The 18,661-nt window shown below is 40.3% G+C and overlaps 1 protein-coding gene across 1 annotated transcript in view; it reads right to left on the bottom strand.

Annotated features, from left to right (window-relative positions):
- Window positions 1-18,661, bottom strand: part of LOC149236458 (outer envelope protein 64, chloroplastic-like) — a 249,563-nt gene that overhangs the window by 187,200 nt on the left and 43,702 nt on the right. Inside the window, exon 4 of the mRNA XM_089372388.1 lies at window positions 5,147-5,272. Coding sequence (XP_089228514.1) covers window positions 5,147-5,272 — 126 coding nt within the window. The remainder of the gene's footprint in view (window positions 1-5,146; window positions 5,273-18,661) is intronic.

Below are 18,661 nucleotides of genomic sequence, written 5' to 3'. Positions count from 1 at the left end.
AACTTGGAGATAGCAAGAGCTATCCCATGAAAGGTATTGGACCAACATCCATAAAGCTAGAAGATGGAAGTAACATTCACCTCAACAACATTCTATTTGTTCCAGGTTTGCACAAAAATTTACTTTCCATTTCAAGTCTAGAAGAAAAGGGTGATAGAGTAGCTTTCATTGATGGTAAAGTCATTGTATGGAGTAAAGGTTCAAGTATAGATCAAGCTAAAGTCATTGGCATTCGTGAAAAAAGACTTTACAGACTAATGTCTCTTGTCGCCCAAGCCCTAGTTCACATTGAAATTAGCCCATGTGAACTCTGACATAGAAGATTTGGTCATCTACATTTCAAAATCCTTCCAACTCTAAGATCCATAGTAGACAGAATTCCAAATCTGAAAGAAGATCATGAAGGAGTTTGTAAGGGATGTGCATTAGGCAAAAATACCAAGAGACCATTTGGAAGCAGTGCTTCACGGTCAAAAGAAATCTTGGATCTCATTCACTCCAATGTATGTGGCCCTATGACTCCTAAATCTCTTGGAGGTCACCTATATTATGTCACATTCATCGATGATCATTCAAGAAAAACCTGGGTTTACCTAATGAAAACCAAGGATGAAGTATTTCCAAAATTTCAAGAATTCAAAGTTGAAGTGGAAAACCTTACAGGAAAAAGAATCAAGATATTAAGATCTGATAATGGAGGAGAATATACATCCAAAGAAATTATAGCATTCTGTAAGGAGTCTGGGATTAAGAGGGAGTTGATAGTCCCATACAATCCCGAGCAAAATGGAGTTGCAGAACGGAAGAATAGATCCATTGAAGAAAGTGTAAAAGCAATGATACACGATCAAGATCTTCCTAAGTTCCTGTGGGGAGAAGCCACAAAGACCGTTGTCTACATTCAGAATCGAAGTCCCCACAGATCTCTAGACAACAAAACTCCGGAAGAAGTGTTCACTGGAAAGAATCCATCTGTAGATCATCTTCGAATCTTTGGGTGTCTTGTATATATCCACATACCTAAGGATAAACGAAAGAAGTTGGACCCTTCAGGAATGAAGGGAACATTTGTTGGGTACAGCAACTCATCAAAAGCTTATCGAATCTACATGAAAGATGGACATCACATAGAAGTTAGTCATGATGTCATATTTGACGAAAGTATAGCTTTCAAGAAATCAAAAGAACTTTCCATGGACTCTGATGATGAAGAACTTCCCGTATTTAAAGAGGAAGTGGATAAGGGAGAAGAAGAATCACACCATGAAGAAGAAGGTCCTAGTGAGCCATTTCAACCTGTGGTTATTCCTGAAACAAGAAAAAGACCTAATTGGTTAAAATCTACTCTACTTGATGCAGAAGGTCATGAAGCAATGAAAGGATCATTCAGAGAGAGCAAGAAACCCAAAAGATATTATGGGTATGTTGCATAAATGACAAAACTAATAGAATCATAACCATCCACTTTTGAAGAGGTTGTAAACAATCAAGAATGAAAGGATGCTATGAATGAAGAATATGAATCTATAATGACGAATGGAGTCTGAGAGATCGTACCTAGCCCGACGACAAATTTGTGGTTACTTCCAAGTGGATCTATAAGATCAAACATGCAGCAAATGGAAGTATAGATAAGTATAAAGCAATATTTGTGGCTAAAGCCTTCTCTCAACTTGAAGGCATCGACTATGAAGAGACATTTGCTCCAACAACAAGATATACAATGATTCGATCATTAGTCTCAGTGGCAGCTTCGATGGGATACAACGTCCACCAAATGGATGTTGAGACTACAATAGATGAAGAAGTCTACATAGAACAACCCTTGGGATTCGATGTTAAAGATAGGAAGGCATATGTTTGCAGATTGAAGAAAGCATTATATGACCTCAAGCAAGCACCAAGGGCATGGTATGCTAGAATGGATGCATACCTACAAATAATAGGCTTCACAAAAAGTTCTGCTGATCTGAACCTATAATCATTCTTTTGTATGTAGATGATCTTCTCTTGACAGGTGTAGAAAGTCGAATTGAAGAATGTAAGAAGCAACTAGCAGCAGAATTTGATCTGAAGGATCTTGGGTTGATGCATTACTATTTGGGACTAGAAGTATGGCAAGGATCTGATGAAGTCTATTTGGGTCAAGGAAAATATGTGATCAAGACGCTGAAAAGGTTTGACATGATGGATTGCAAACCTATGACTACTCCGATGGTCACAAAATTGAAGAGACTAAGGAGTTCTGAATCTAGCCGAGTGGATCCTTCCAAGTATAGACAACTTATTGGCTCAGTGATGTACTTGGTGAGTACTCGACCAAACATATGTTTTGCAGTAAATGTTCTCAGTCAATTCCAAGTGGGGCAGAAGCATGATCATTGCGTAACAGCAAAACACATTCTGAGATATCTGCGAGGAACCATCCACTATTGTCTAAAGTAAGATAGAAGGATGATGTCCAACTAATTGGATATACAGATTCTGACTGGGCAGGCAGCAAGCAAGATGGAAGAAGCACTATTTCAGTTTAGGATCCTCCATGGTCTCATAGATGAGCAGAAAGCAAGACATTGTTGCCTTGAGTAGTGTTGAGGCTGAATATGTTGCACCTTGTGAAGTAAGCAAAGAAGCAGTATGGTTGAGGAAATTGTTATCCGACCTGTTTAACGGACCGATGAATCCTACAGTGATACTTTTTGATAACACCAGTTGTATACATTTGTTTGAGGATCTAGTGTTTCATGAAAAGACAAAGCATATAAACAACAAGTATCACTACATACAAGAGCTAGTGCAAAATGGTGTGTTGCAGCTACAGTATCTCTCCATTGATGAGCAGGTAGCTGACATACTGACAAAGTCACTTCCCAACAAGAAGCTTGTATACTTAAGAGACAAGCTTGGGTTGGTTGATGTATCATCCCTAATTGAGAGGGAGAGATAGACACATTATTCTTGTCTTCAATTAGGAAGACAGAATAGAGGATTGGGTAATCATTTGGCATCTGATACTCTTTGAGGATGAGATATGGCATCCAAAATAAGAGGAGTCGTGGAGGACCGATATTCTTTGAGGGTTGGCTACCCAAGATAAGAATAGTCCCATGGAAGGTCATACTCGGTGAACACTCGGGTGGAGTATGTACCTTGAGAGACAATGATTATGGTGTCTATACATCATTGGTCTCGCCAGCATTGTGCTCGGATCTTGTGGAGAGACAGAGTTGTTAGTCAAGGCCTTGCTATGTGACAATGCTAGTTGTTATAATATTACACAAATGGGTTACCGATCCAACTCTTTTTATGAGATCTCTTCAGATTGAGAATGACCATGTACCTCTTATGAATACCTCCCTAATTAAGAGGGTGTAATGAAAAATGTGTAACTAGGTTCGGTCTTCATAAGTATGAAACATATTCTTGTAAATTATAAAATGAAAAGAAATTACTTTAATGAAGCATGGGTTTCATGCTCAAGTTCTTTTATTTTATAGGTCAAGCACCCATTGAGTGCTTCTAGGGTTTGTCCTAGGTTTAAGAGTCATTTTCATATATTGAAGACCCTATGGGCACATTGTATCTTATAAAGAAAAATTTGTTTGTCTTTGAAGTGTTGAAATACCTCCAAGATCAAGTCAGCCTAAAAGTTGTCAAATTCAGCCTACATGAAGAGCCACGTCTACCCTTGAAGAAGCCTATATATAGAGAGGAACTCGTCCTCCATTAGACACACTCATCTCATTCTATGCGAAGAAGAGGAAAGCAAAGGAAGTCAAAGAAGAAGGACGAAGAAGAAAAAAAGGAAGTCGAAGTGCTTGGGTAAAGTCTCTCTCTCTCACGTACAAGTCGAAGCTAGGGTTTCTGCGTTGGGGCTATCTTTGGTTCAATCTTAGAGGAAAGAGAGAAAGGAAATCAAGCGAAGGTCACTTAGGATATCTCACTAGCCCTAAGTCACAAGGAAAGGCAAGTGAAGGGAAGAGAAGGCCATACGAAGAGGATCGAAGTCTTCTAAAGGAGCAGCAGCAGTTGCCGGAAGACAGAATTTCGAATCTGCAGTAGGAGGTCGAAGTTCATGCAGCAGGAGGTTGAGTTGATCTTGATCTTAGAGGGTATTTGTCTAATTCATTAGGTCACAGTATTTGTCAATTGAAGGATCTATAAGAAGAGAAGAGATTCAAAGGTTTTCCCCTCAAGAGGAGTGGTTTTGGCCCTAGCTTGCAGCCTATACACTGTGTCACTATTCTTATTGTTTTGGTAGTTGTTTGATGTATCTCACATTATAATAATAAAGAACAAAGCTAATAAGGAAAAATGTAACACAAACAGTTATCAAGTTAAAGAGAATTAACATATTCACTGCCCTACTGGATTCTCAACAGAGCATTCCTCTAAGTAAACGAACTTTGTTCGTTACAATGTATTAGCATGCTTGCAAATATTTCTTCACTCAATTGAAATTTGTTGTTGCATACAATTTAAAGTACATACAGAAAGATGAAAAAATAACCATACACAATAAAGAACAAAGCTAATAAGGAAAAAGGTAAAACAAACAGTTATCAAGTTAAAGAGAATTAACATATTCACTGCCCTACTGAATTCTCAACAGAGCATTCCTCTGAGTAAACGAACTTTGTTCGTTACAATGTATTAGCATGCTTGCAAATATTTCTTCACTCAATTGAAATTTGGTGTTGCATACAATTTAAAGTACATACAGACATATGAAAAAATAACCATACGCCCTGATTCAAACAGATACTCATTTGAAGGGTAAGATGAACTAAAGGTTCTCTTTATATGTGACAATTTTAAGTACAATGTAATAATCTCTAACACAAAACAAAGCCAAGAATATTTGGGTCTCACACAAATAACCTACATAAATTCTATGAATGTATTAGCACGCTTGCAAATGTTTCATCACTTAATTGAAATTTGTTGTTGTATGCAATTTAAAGTACATACAGAAATATGAAAAAGTAATTATACACCCTGATTCAGACAGATACTCATTTGGAAGATAAAATGAACAAAAGGTCCTCTTTATATGCAACCATTTAAAGTACAATATAATAATCTCTAACACAAAAATAAAATAAAAAAAGCCAAGAATATGATGCAAGGAAGAATAATTTCATACCAACAGTATCAAAACTCTGAGCCATTGGCACAACACCAATGGTGGAAACAGCCCCATGGGAAGGACGGAACCCTAGAATACCACAGAATGCAGCAGGCACTCTGACACTTCCTCCTGTATCTGTACCTGCAGAAGGAAAAGGCACAGACACTGGCGCAATCAATCATACGACTTAGTAGTAAAAGCATCATGCAGAATGTTAAAAAAACTATATTATAAATAAGAGAAGTTCTAAAAAGACAATCACGCAATATCTTCCATCTATAAGTGCTGTTCTTCTCTGTCCATAAAAATTATTTTAAAAAGTGAACATGATATATCAAAATATATCGTAGCATTTTTTGTGTACATTTATTCTCCTAGAAGTTTCACACAAAGACCTCTCTAAACCACTTTTGCAGAGCAGAGATGAGCTTGTGAAAGTAGAGCATGAGATAAAGAAATCACAGGAGATGCCACATATCAGAAATCACGCCTACTAAGTGAATGGCCAGGCAGAGACAAACAAAGAATGTCAGATGTTGCAGATTGAAAACAGAAACATTCACAAAAAAGTGGGTTGAAAGTTTTCCAACTTATTTCTCCTGCAATCCTTCTCACAGTGACCAGGTTTTCCACAATAATGGCACTTTCCTAGTGGGACTTGTGGATATAGAGATGACAGGAATCAGGATGGTATAGGTTGTTGAATTTGACAAACATGCTTTTCATATTACTTTATAAGGTTATTTCAAATTCTAGCGGATGCCCAGTGACCAATTTAGATGGATATGAAGAGCATCTATGAGAAGCCTTTTATGGCTAGCAGGAGTAAGGAACTATATGATAAAATCAAATCAAAGCCCCCAATTGTAGCACATCTTAATAAAATATGTACCATACAAGATGTTGAAGCCAAATGGGCTAGGAAACGTTAAGATATATAGAAAGCCAACTAGTCCTCTAAGACCAGGGTGCTTGCATGATTGGTTCTCAGTCAAACCCTTGTTGTCTAACAGATGGTTTTGTGATTTGTCACAAATCAGAGACTATTGAGCATGTGTTCTAGAAGTGCATAGCCGTGAGATTATTTTTTGGGAACAGGTTGCCTACGAGTATGACATACTTTTTGTCAACCCTATTCACTGAAGAGGGGTCATTTTGGGTGACAACTAGATGATCAGACAGTATGGCAACAGAACATGGAACGCCATAAGTTCGAAAGGAATCTTCCCCTTTTCCTTCAGGAGAGACTACAACATTTAAAGAAAGATTGGCAGATCATGCTCCGGCCAAAACTGTCATTTTCTATCAAGTCGTGGCCTCTACTGAAATTCAGAGAGAGGACAATAGATTGAACCTCCTTTGGCCCATTGATTTGTTCACCCTGATGTACTTTGTGTATTCACCATAGTTGTCAAAATGGATAGAACCGGACCAAGACCAGTCAGTTCAAACTTCAAACTTGTTTGTTGTTTGGGCCTGTTACCAAAACATGTAAATAACCCTTGGGAGAAATTGTTTCTCCTATTGTGTCAGCCAACCAGACAACAGCCCTATCATGATCCACTGATAGCTAGCCTCAAATGCCTCTCATCTATGCTCCAGTCAGTGCTTTCTTCATCTAGCTTGCTCATCCGATGAAGGTGGGTCATCAAATATGAGATACATTAACCATTTTTATATTGAAGTGCTTTCATTTAATGTTTGAAGGCATTCTAGTATGGGTTAGAGGTTGAATTGGATGATACAGATAGACCGCTTTTGACAGTACATGTGTTCCCTTGCTTCATGTTGGTGTTATCACTTGCCCCTATTCCAGTGTGACCTTCCTTGAGGCCTTTCTTCCATTATCTAGGAGGCGCACAAATTGGAGGCTCTAATTGGTGTTGTCTATCCATGGTAATCCATACTTAACACCTTCCATCTTTCCCAAATATCCATATCCCATCTTTGGGTTGATTACTATCCATCACCAGTATCGGTTCCCTGTTTTCCTCATTCATAAGTAGGGACATAGAAACATTGCCCTAAGAGGTTGATGAAATAGAATGAAAAGAAAAAGCATGAGCTATAATGTTAAAACGCAAAAGATTGGCAGGGAGAAATAAAAATGTGGACAAAAGCTTAGCCTAACCTCTACCCCCCTCATTAGCCCTCACCTAGTTCTTGGCTAATGTGTGAACTATCTAAATGAAAGGAACTTTGAATATCCCGATTCCCAACCCCAATGAGTAATGAAACGCCTCACCTTTAAGTGGTCAATGATGAGTCAATGAAACCTTGTAACCCAAGCTATATATGTAAACAAGGAAAATCACTCATGAAAAAGGTGCACAAGAAGGGTGGTAAAAATAACTTGACGAAAGGAGTAACTCAAGTCCCATGATTGTTCCTTGTTATGAACATAATTTATGTAAAAATAATAAATATAGATATTAAAAAATAATCATAATAATATGCAATTAAATAATAATTAGTTAAACAAACAGGCATGTCTCTACAGACATGACTCTTCGTGAAAGGGTACTACCTAGCTATATATACAGGTCCCTACTCTCAATTGCATCATCAATCTTATTCATACTTTCTAATATATATTCTTGTATCCCAATGGAGATTTACATATTCCAAGTCTTCTAGAGTATTTAACGTGAAGGACGAACTTTGTTCGTTCCATTGGTATCATAGTAGTTCGCTCCTTCGGCCGCTCAACCGCTGCACAGGAGCTTCATTCTCCGGTCCAGGTTTTTGACCATTGAAATTCGTCAACTTCGTTGTCGTTGAATCGTTTCGCTACAAAATTTTGGAGTTTCTCCGTTGCTAAGTTCATCAGAGGCCCTTGGCCATTTTTAAGGAAGAAAAAAAAATTAAAAAACAATTATATAGAAAAGAGGTATATATATATATATGAAAAAAAAAAAAAAAAAATCAAAGAAAATCATATAACAAAAAATAATAAAAAATAGAAATAAAACTAAAATAACATTATGTGTGGACCACAGGATGTCGCCCACCACAACCGCCAGTCAATCGTGCAAACCTATACTGCTCCGCCGCCACTATCGAGCACAACCAGAGAACGCAATTATCCGCAAATAGCCACAACCTGTGACGACTATTGTTTGCCACAACCATTGACGACTGCCAACAAAAGGTTGCCCCTCAAGTACACTCTGTCGCCAGGATTTTTGTTAGCCACTGCCAAACACCATTGCAGCTATTACCCCTTGCTACCCTTCAACTCTTCATCCATTGTTCCATTGTTCATCCACCACCATGCAGCCACCCGATTCATACGCTTTCTCTGTCATCCGTAGCAACCGCACTCCTGGCCCCAACACACCACAAATTTTGCCATCCCTGATCAAGCCTCGACATACCAAAGAAGTCACCGCTAGCAGCCTGTGAGTTGCTCCCTGTGGCAGCACTCCTTATTGACCATCGATCCCTGTGTATAAGTCTGCCACAATCCACCATCCATTGCAGCCACCATCGCCACACAAAGCATCCACTAAATTGTTCGTCCTGCAGCTGCGAAGCCACTATCCCTACTTTGTTTCAATCCCTACGTCTCTCCATCGTCCTTCGTCGACCACAGCTCCAGATTTGCTTCCCTTGTAGCCCAAACCACGACCACATACCAATCAGCCAACCAATAGCGTTATAGCTATCTTCGTCGTCGTACTCCATGCACCGTTACTGAGGAAAACATCCACGGTCCACAGACGTCATAGTAGCCACTAATAAACCATCAAACAATTGCAAAATCAAAAATAAAGAGGCTACGATTTGAAATTGAATACCATCTAAGCTATTATTAGTTTCTAAAAGTTATTATGCCACCAATAACCAATGTGACCCTTCAATAATACAACAAAACAAATAACCAATCAAGGAAACAAGTATTTAATCCGCAAATCACCACAGCTCATTCATTTCTTTTATGAGTTCGACATTAAAAAAAATAAAAATAAACCATATCTTGTAAAGAGGATATATAGATCATTTTTTTAAAAAGGAGTTTATACAAAAAGAAAAGAGAGTAATTAGGTATAAAATTTTAAAAAAGAGATTTTATTATATCACTAAAAAACGGATAATATTATTTTTAAAAAAGAGAAGTACAAAAAATTTATTATTTAATTTAAAACTATATATATATAGATATATATATATATATATATATATATACACAATTTAGAACAAAAAAAAGAAAAAAATGATTCCAAAAGGGAAGAAGGTGGCGTATTTTGGGGGGTGCTCGAAAACCTCAACAAGTGAACTAGAAGCGCAGCCACACTAGGTTAAGCCTCCTATGTGCTTTCCTGGTGGCTCCCAGCAGAGCGTCGTGGTGCTCGGCTGCCAGGGCATGACCCTCGCCTCTTAAGCTTCTATGGAGTCGGAAGATGGCCCCGAGGCCCCCTCCTTTCGTGATATGGTTTCTGGTCGACCGAAGGATCAGGAGTCCTTTTTTTTCATGAAGCGAGCTTCATGCACAAGTTTTCATTCCTCGAGAACGAGCCCTGAAACAAGGGAAAAACGGAAGGAAAAAAAGGAAAAATGTAGAGGCCCAACCAGCTACAGGCACCACCTGTGCAAATGCTTCAGCAACGGTGGAGTCAAAAACATAGAGGAAGATCTGCAAAAGGCAAGAACAAAACTAAGAAGCAATTGCAACCTAAAAGCCAAAAAAATCTTGGAGTTGGAATAACAAGACCCGAGTTAGCAGTTTATAGAGACTATAAACAAGAACACGCAATAATATGTAAATTCATGGACATCTGGCCCATAGAGAAAGCACTAAACTGGTGGATTCAATACAAATGGAAACCAAAGGGAGAAATCAATTACCACTAGGCTCAAAAGGGTTTTTTACAATCATCTTTGATCTCTTGGAAGACAGAGATAGGATATTTGAGGGAGGCCCCTACTTCTTCAACTCTGCAGGACTTTATATGAGATTCTGGAAAGAAAACTTCACTCCAGACAAAGAGCACTTCAATAGGGCCCCAGTCTGGGTTTGCCTCTACTCTCTGCCCACTGATCACTGTGCTCCATCAGTCCTCAAAGGCATTAGAGACCAACTAGGAGAATATAAAAAAATGTCTGAGGGCACACGAAACGGACATTATGTTTCATATGCCAGAATATGCGTTTACATTGACGTCTCAGGAGCCCTTCTGGAGGCCATAAAATTGATATTCAGGGATGAGGTCTGGCTCCAGAGCATTGATTACGAACACATCCCATTCCGATGTAGAAAATGCCATGAGCATGGACACCTCTTTAGGGACTGTCCACAAAATAAAGCTCCTCAAAGCAATGAGCAGGTTCACAAGAAAAAGGATGAACAGGGTTTCACCAGAGTAAGAACAAGGAACAAAAACAGCAAGAAGACACACAAAAAGAAAGAGCAGCACCAGGCAGCCAGCCTAAATAAATTTGAAGCTCTGAACAAAATGCAAGAACAACCGCTCTCAAACAGCTCAAATGACAAGGAGGCCAAAGAAGATACACAAAACGCAACAAATTAGAGGCAAGAGGATCAATACTTGGAACACAACAACACTGAAGATGAGAATATACAAGAAGACATAGAAATGGAACAAGTTCTGGTGGACTCTACCATGAGGAAAACACAATAGAAGAGGCATTGGAAGGAGTCGACCTCATATCGGTCGTAGAGGAATGGAAGAAAAACGGTCTTGTTGTGATTCCAAAAGACCAAATCCAAAAAATCAAAGGAGCCTACCTCCTACAAGAGGAATTAAAACAAAGCACAAGTCAAACACCACCTGGAAACAGCGCAGTCAACAGCATTCTGGAAAATATGGCAGCAGGAAAATACAACCCAAAAGGCCCAAGCAGGAAAAGAGGAAGGAAAACAACCAGTCAGCTTCTTCAAGAACTCGGGGCCAGACTCATTAACAAAGGAAAGGTAAAGGCCCTAGCCCTAACTCCCACTCTTTATCAATGAATTGCATCTCTTGGAATATTAGAGGACTCAATGGTCCTGGAAAGAAGAGAGTCTTGAAAAACAGACTCATAACTGACAAACCGGATATCCTATTAATCCAAGAAACCAAACTTGACATGGCTAACCTCACCCTCCTCCAAAAAATTGTTTCAAGCATTACAGCTATATAGTGAACTCTACCACTAGATCAGCAGGGGGAATCATGACTCTGTGGAAAATCTCTCAGTATGATCTAACCTCCTCAGTTGCCACAAAACACTCCATCACAACTGTTTTGAAAATCATTGGCACCAACGATAGTATCTGTGTCACCAACATCTATGCTCCACACAGAGCGGTTGAAAGAATCAAGATGTTGCAAAGCATAAGTCAGCTCCTTGATTCTATCCACCAGCCTATTATTGCAGGTGACTTTAACATTGTGCTAAACCTCGAGGAAGAGAAGGGAGGCATCAGAAAACTAAATAAGGACTCTGAAGCCTTCCAGTCTACGAACAATGGAATCTTCACTTGGAATAACAGACGAAGGGGAGATCAGCAAATTGCTTCCAGGCTTGACCGTTTCCTTCTTTCATAAGATATTTATCTCACCTCCTGGGAAACGAAGGCCAAAATTCTTCCTCAATCAGGATCCGACCATTGGCCAATATCCTTGAAGGTTCACATTTCCTCTAGCCCGAAAGAATAGACCCTTCATATTTGAATCCTTCTGGATGGAGCACCCCGATTTCATGGAAAAAATGAAAGAATGGTGGAGTACACTGATGCCCCAAACCGGAAACAAGATGTATAAATTCCAACAAAAACTGAAATTCATCAAAAATGAGATCAAACTCTGGAACAAGGAAACTTTTGGCAACATCACCACTGACAAAAGGAACCTGGAACTTAGAATGGAAATCCTCCAGTAGCAAATCATTAGCGAGGGCATCAATGAACAAAGGAAGCAGGAAGAGCTTAATCTTCAAAAAAGTTGGGAGGAAAGGGTCTCTCAAGAAGAGAAACTTTGGAATCAGAAATCCCGCATTAACTGGCTTCGGTGCGAAGAAAGAAATTCATCTTTCTTTCACCGTTCGATGATACAACACAGTAGACACAATATGATACTGGGCCTAAAAATTAGAGAGGGAAACCTTATCCACTCTCATGAGGACATGGCAACCGAACTAAATCAGCTCTTCAACAATCTCCTAGCTGAGCCTAGAACAGATGGGGCAAGGGCTATTCAGGAAATAACCAACAACACTCTGGTTATCCTCACCGAAGATCACAATAAAATGCTCTTGAGAAGAGTCTCAATGCAAGAGTTGAAAGAAGTAGTAATGACTATGTCTAATGGTAAAGCGTCGGGTCTGGATAGTTTCACCATAGACTTCTATAAAGCCTGTTGGCCCCTGATAAAAAAAGAGGTTCACATTTTAGTGGAGGAGTCTAGAATACAAAAATCTGTTCTAAAAGCCCTAAATGCCACTTTTCTAGCCTTAATTCTCAAGGATGAAGGCGCTGACTCCCCGGATAAATTTCGCCCTATTGCCCTCTGCAACGTCATCTACAAGATCATCTCAAAAGTCTTGGCCAATAGAATAAAAACCATCCTACCTCTATTGATTTCCCCGCACCAATCAAGTTAAGTGGAAGGAAGGTAAATCCTGGATAGCATCATCCTTTCCCATGAATTGATTCATTCCCTTAAAGTTCAAAGAAAGCCTAGAATGTTGATGCAATTGGACATGTCCAAATCATTCGATAAAATCAGTTGGGAGTATATATGAAAGGTGTCTTAGCAGCTTTTGGTTTTCACAAGGTGTACATTAAATGGATAATGGCAGTGGTTTCTGGGGCTATTTTCTCGATTATCCTAAATGGCTCCCCATCTCAACCCTTCTGCCCTTCCAGAGGTATCAAATAGGGGATCCTATTTCTCCCTTCCTTTTTGTCATAACGGTCAAGGGCCTTAGCAGATCCATCATGGCCGCCTCTTCTAGCAATGCCCTATTTGGCCTCAAGATTTATGCCTCTGCTCCTCCCTCCACACATCAGCAATTTGTTGATGATACCTTGTTAATGGGCCTCCCCACTATAAAAGAGCCTTATCCTTCAAAGCCATCCTCTCCTGGTTTTTTTGAAGCTTCTGGCACCTCCATAAACTAAGAGAAATCCAAATTGTTTTTCTTCAACACCCCTTTAGCTATCCAAAGGAACATTGCTAGAATCATGGAATTTCAGAGATGTAACCTCCCTTCCAACACTTAGGAGTCCCTCTTACCCATAAGCCCCTGGCTCGTTCAATGTGGGAAAATCTTATCACCAAAATGGAAAAAAAACTAGCTAACTGGACCTTCAGATCTCTCAAATTGCATGCCATTCCCCAATACTTGTACTCCGCCCTTACAGTCCCCAAATCCATCTCCAACATTCTTAAAAACGTCCAGATAAATTTCTTTTGGAGGAGCTTACAAAAAAGCAAAAGTGGGCGTTGGTGGTTTGGGACAAGTTGTGCAAACCTAAAAAAGCAGGAGGTCTCGGTTTGAGGGACCTTGAGCTCTTAGGGAAAACCCTTGGAGCCAAAACGTGGTGGAGATGGATTGCAAACCCAAACTCCCCCTGGGGCATCATTTGGAAAGCAAAATATGTCCCTACCATCAAGGGCTATGCCATTTGGAACCAGGCTTGGGACAAAAGAGCACTCATACGTAATCACAGTTTTTGGGAGGTTGGCAACGAGGATAAAGCTCTCATTTGGGAAGAGCCCTGGCAACAAAGGTCGGATCCAAACAAAGATCAATTTAGACAGATCCGGATAAACATGCAAAACAAGGGCAAGAACAGGGTCAGCCACTACTGGAAGCCTAGCAATGGCAAGGACAACTGGAGGGAATGGTTGGATGAAAAAGATTGGGACCCCTCGCCTAACCTTCTGGAGTGGTAGAAGATCTCAATCGAACTCCAGGAAAGACAATTTCAATTTGATACTGATGAGGATAAGATCAGATGGGGGAAGAATCCGATCAGGCACTCCAAACCTAAAGGAAGCTTACAACTACATTGCGCTCCACAACCAATGTCAACCAAAGCGAAAATGGAAAACTCTATGGGAGAGTTTCACTGGCACCTCCAGATGCAATCTTTGTGAGCAAAGTGAAGAAACAGTTAACCATTCACTGAATGATTGCCCATTTGCTAACAATTTGTGGAACTTGGTCTATTTAGTTTTCAAAGTTTCAGATAGGGACATCCATTTGGAACCAGGCTTGGGACAAAAGAGCACTCATACGTAATCACAGTTTTTGGGAGGTTGGCAATGGGGATAAAGCTCTCTTTTGGGAAGACGCCTGGCAACAAAGGTCGGATCTAAACAAAGATCAATTTAGATAGATCCGGATAAACATGCAAAACAAGGGCAAGAACAGGGTCAGCCACTACTGGAAGCCTAGCAATGGCAGGGACAACTGGAGGGAATGGCTGGATGAAAAAGATTGGGACCCCCCGCCTAACCTTCTGGAGTGGCAGAAGATCTCGATCGAACTCCAGGAAAGACAAATTCAATTTGAAACTGATGAGGATAAGATCAGATGGGGAAGAATTCGATCGGGCACTTCAACCTAAAGGAGGCTTACAACTACATTGCACTCCACGAGCAATGTCAACCTGAGCGCAAATGGAAAACTCTATGGGAGAGGTTCACTGGCACCTCCAGATGCAATCTTTGTGAGCAGAGTGAAGAAACAACTAACCATTTACTGAATGATTGCCCCTTTGCTAACAATTTGTGGAACTAGGTCTATTTAGTTTTCAAAGTTTCAGATAGGGACATCTCCTCCATCCTCAATACCATTGAGAATTGGAGATCCTCCTTTTCCCCTAATCCCTTGGTGAATAGAGCCTAGAATCTTATACCAGGTATCATTTGTTGGGCTCTGTGGAAGGAGAGGAATGCGAGAATCTTCAGGGGAATCCACAATCTGGAAGAGATTGTTTTGTCCCTAGTCAAGCAGACTATCAAGGAAACTGTGGCTTCTTCCACTCTTGAGAGCCCCAACAATCCTCCTAGTTGTTCGGAACAGCGTATTCTAACCCTTCTGGACCTTCATCTCACCCATTACTCTATGGCCTCAAGGATTCCGGGTAATCAAGTATCTACAAACCACTGGTCTCCCCGGAGACAGGTACTCTCAAATTAAACTATGATGGAGCATCGAAAGGAAACACGGGCCAAGCATGCTTCAGGGTGTTTTCTCGAACTCTCAAGGGGAAATCATATGGATCTATGCGGGAAATCTTGGCAACACTACCAACAACGCAACGGAATTACAGGCCCTGGAACACGGGCTGGCCATAGCCAAACTCCACAACTTTGGGCCTCTGATCATCGAAGGGGACTCAATGCTGGCAACTCAGGCCAGCCGCAAATTACAACAAGGCATGGAAGCTGCACGGGTGTCGGACAACTAGCACCTAAACAAAATCCTCCAATGGATAAAGGGCCACATAGAGAAGGTCAATGGGCTTCATTTCCAAGTTGTCAGGCGTAAAGGGAATGGCCTTGCTGACAGGCTAGCAAATGAGGGTACGGTGGGCAACCATCGTTTACATCGCTTGCTTGGACTGACATGGAGAACGGTATGTTGCATCAGCAATGCGAGACCATCAATGAAAATGACAAACAACATAACGAGTTTCAACTGCTCTGAGATCTCCAATCTCAATAATAACGAAAGCAGTTGCTCAGCCATAGGTAATGCTAAAGGAATTTTCCCCGAGTTGCAATCCCAATGTCAGCCTTTCTATGAGCGAAAATAGAAGCTTTGCGTCCCCTCCTGGGCGTTGTCTATCCATCCCATCATCCCTCTCTAGTACAGCCTCCCTCACCTACCTTTCGTACCTCCTACAACACGCATTCATTCCCGGCCTCAGGACATCCCGCCCCTCTATGCTCTCCTGCCCCTATGTATACCCCCTGCCCCTGCTCCTCCCCATCACCTTGCATGTTCCTGTGTCTTGTTTTTCTCCGGTCCCCTTTTGCAGTCTACCTATTGATCCCCTCTCCCCCTTTCATGGCGCCCAGGCGTGGTTCTAGCCTGGCTCCCTGGCGCGGTAGAGGTTGTGGCCGTGACCCCTCTCGCTAAAGCAACTTGGGCACTCCACCCACCACCAGAGTCGAATCATCCACCAAGAGAGATGCTCTGAACTATGCCATTGTTGTTAATCCTGAGACGCGGGAAAGGATTGCTAACCTGGAAGCTAAAGCAAGGGTCCTAAAGCGCGAGGTGTCCTCGGAAGAGGTGGCAGCGGAATTTGAGTGGACCCCCAACCCGAGTCTCACCAGGGCAAGGGAGAATCTATACACTCGCGCAATTGACCTCTGCTGGCAACTTAAAACGATCCTCAGTCTTGCGATGCAGGAATAAACAGAAATGTCCAAGGCTGTGGAAGACAAAATTGACATGCTAACGGACAAGTTTGTGGTCTATGTTGAATCAATGCACCACTGTCTCTTTGTAACCAAGGACTCTCCACATTACACCATGTTGAAGAAGCGTGCTACCACGGTGTCCGCTCGCCCGACGAAGGATCTCCTCACGTCAAGAAGGAGGCAGTCAGCGCTTCCTCCAGTCATTCGGTGGCTCCAATTGTGCAGGAAGGCATTACTCAAGAGCTGCCCATTAGCTTGGATGACGACCCTATGGGGGGAAACCCTTAGCACTAGGGGTAGCCACTCTTTTTGCTATGTACCTCTCTCAAGCTCTCGGTCGTCGAAGGGCTCTCATCGGCATGCAAATCATCGGCAATAAGGAGCTTAGGGACAGTTATGCCTCCATCACTGTCATCCCTCCTTTCTGCATCATGGGAGAAAGTCTCAGCATGGTTGTTTTTGTAATTTTTCTCAGAACATCTCAGAAATTCTCCCTCCTTTTGTAAACTTCAATGTAAAAATTGGTCCATCTAAGGCTATGAAGGCTTGTGTTGTTGGCTCTGGTGCTAGAGCGTTTTCCTCGCACAACCCAACCCTTTTTGTAAATATTGCTTTTGTGCAATAATATATTCTATCTTATTCACAAAAAAATGAAAATGACAAAGGAAGAAAGGTTTTCCTATAAAGGTCTTTCAGTTATGGATCACATATTAATTACATCAAAAGGAAAGATCCAAGGAAAAGAAATTAATATCGCTATCAGCACAAGCAACAAGGAAAATTACATCAACATTAATTTGGCAAATCAGCTATTAATTCAAGAGCCAAGCATTGGTGAAAGAATAGATATTTGTGGCCAAAAGGAGTATGAAATTAGTGATTTACAAGTGATAGTAGATCATTATGAGTACATATCTCAATTTCGTGTTGTAACCACGTATAATAGAAAGATTGACATAATTCTTGGTCAACCTTAGTTTAGAGAATGGGGTGCATTCATGTTAAACATTGAGAAAAAAATTGATGTTTTCTTATAAGGGAAAGATGATCACATTTCGAGACATGACAATGAAGTCAAAATCAATTATGTCCTCATCAGAAGACTTTAAAGTTGTTACAAAATTAATACCTCAAAGGAATCAAAACTCAATATCAGAGAGAGCAGAAAGAGCTTGAGGAGGCCATATCCAATAAAAACGACAAAAAATATCGTTTAAAAGATCATATCCAGAAACTATTTGTACAAGTCAAAAACTGTAAAACTAAGAAGCAAAAGTTAGAACAAGAAAAAGAAATCTTTGACAAGAAGCTCAACAGAAGTTTATCAGAGAAGGAAGAGAAAATTTTACACTTAAATAACCTTAGTAAAAATTATTAAACAAATCAAGTGTTTAATAGACGAGAAGCTTGAATGCCAAAATAAAGTTGACTCAGAAAATGAGGAACTCTTATGTCTCAAAAATCATAATTAGAGTCTACTCCCTCAAATTAAGAAACTTAAAAATGATGAAAAAATCACTAAACAACAAATTAGAAGAATTTCTCACAAAGGAGGTATCAAAGTCGTCAGATGTAATAGTTCAAGTTGAAAATAAAAGAATAAATAACGATTCCATCAATATCATAACTCAAGAAGATGAGAAACCAAAGAAAGTTAAAACTTATGCAGATGTTGTAGTTCAAACAATGGAAATCCAAATGATGATGCAAGCTCAACAATAGCAAGAACTGAAGGAAATGAGGAAGTTGTCAAAATGATAAAGGAAAGTCCAACCAGCAGAACTATTATCGACATCCAAATCACAAGAGCAGACTTTCCAATCAATCTACGTACCAATGTCACTTAGAACACAAGCAACAGATGTATGTTCCAAAGAATACTGAAGTTTGTAAAATCCAGTCCTATGATAGCTATTCATCACAAAATTCTAGTGATTAGAAGATTCCACAGAAGGTTAATTTAGGATGGTCAGATCCTTCCTCCGTGCGACAATTTTATATGTCACTCCAAGGATCATAACAACTTGTATCGACAAAGATGACTGTCCCGAGACAAGAAGACCTTCGTAGCAGAAAAAAGATAAGTCCTTTCATCAACAAGCTTTGAGGACAAAGCATTTTGAAGGGGAAGGCAATGTTGTGA

This window comes from Pinus tabuliformis, chromosome 8 (genome assembly GCF_031772625.1).
Source record: "Pinus tabuliformis cultivar Carrire ecotype Pingquan chromosome 8, CPIR1, whole genome shotgun sequence".
In the NCBI taxonomy this organism is placed as follows: domain Eukaryota; kingdom Viridiplantae; phylum Streptophyta; class Pinopsida; order Pinales; family Pinaceae; genus Pinus; species Pinus tabuliformis.
Note: the sequence above shows the minus strand (reverse complement) of the source record. Positions and strands in the feature narration are given on the sequence as shown.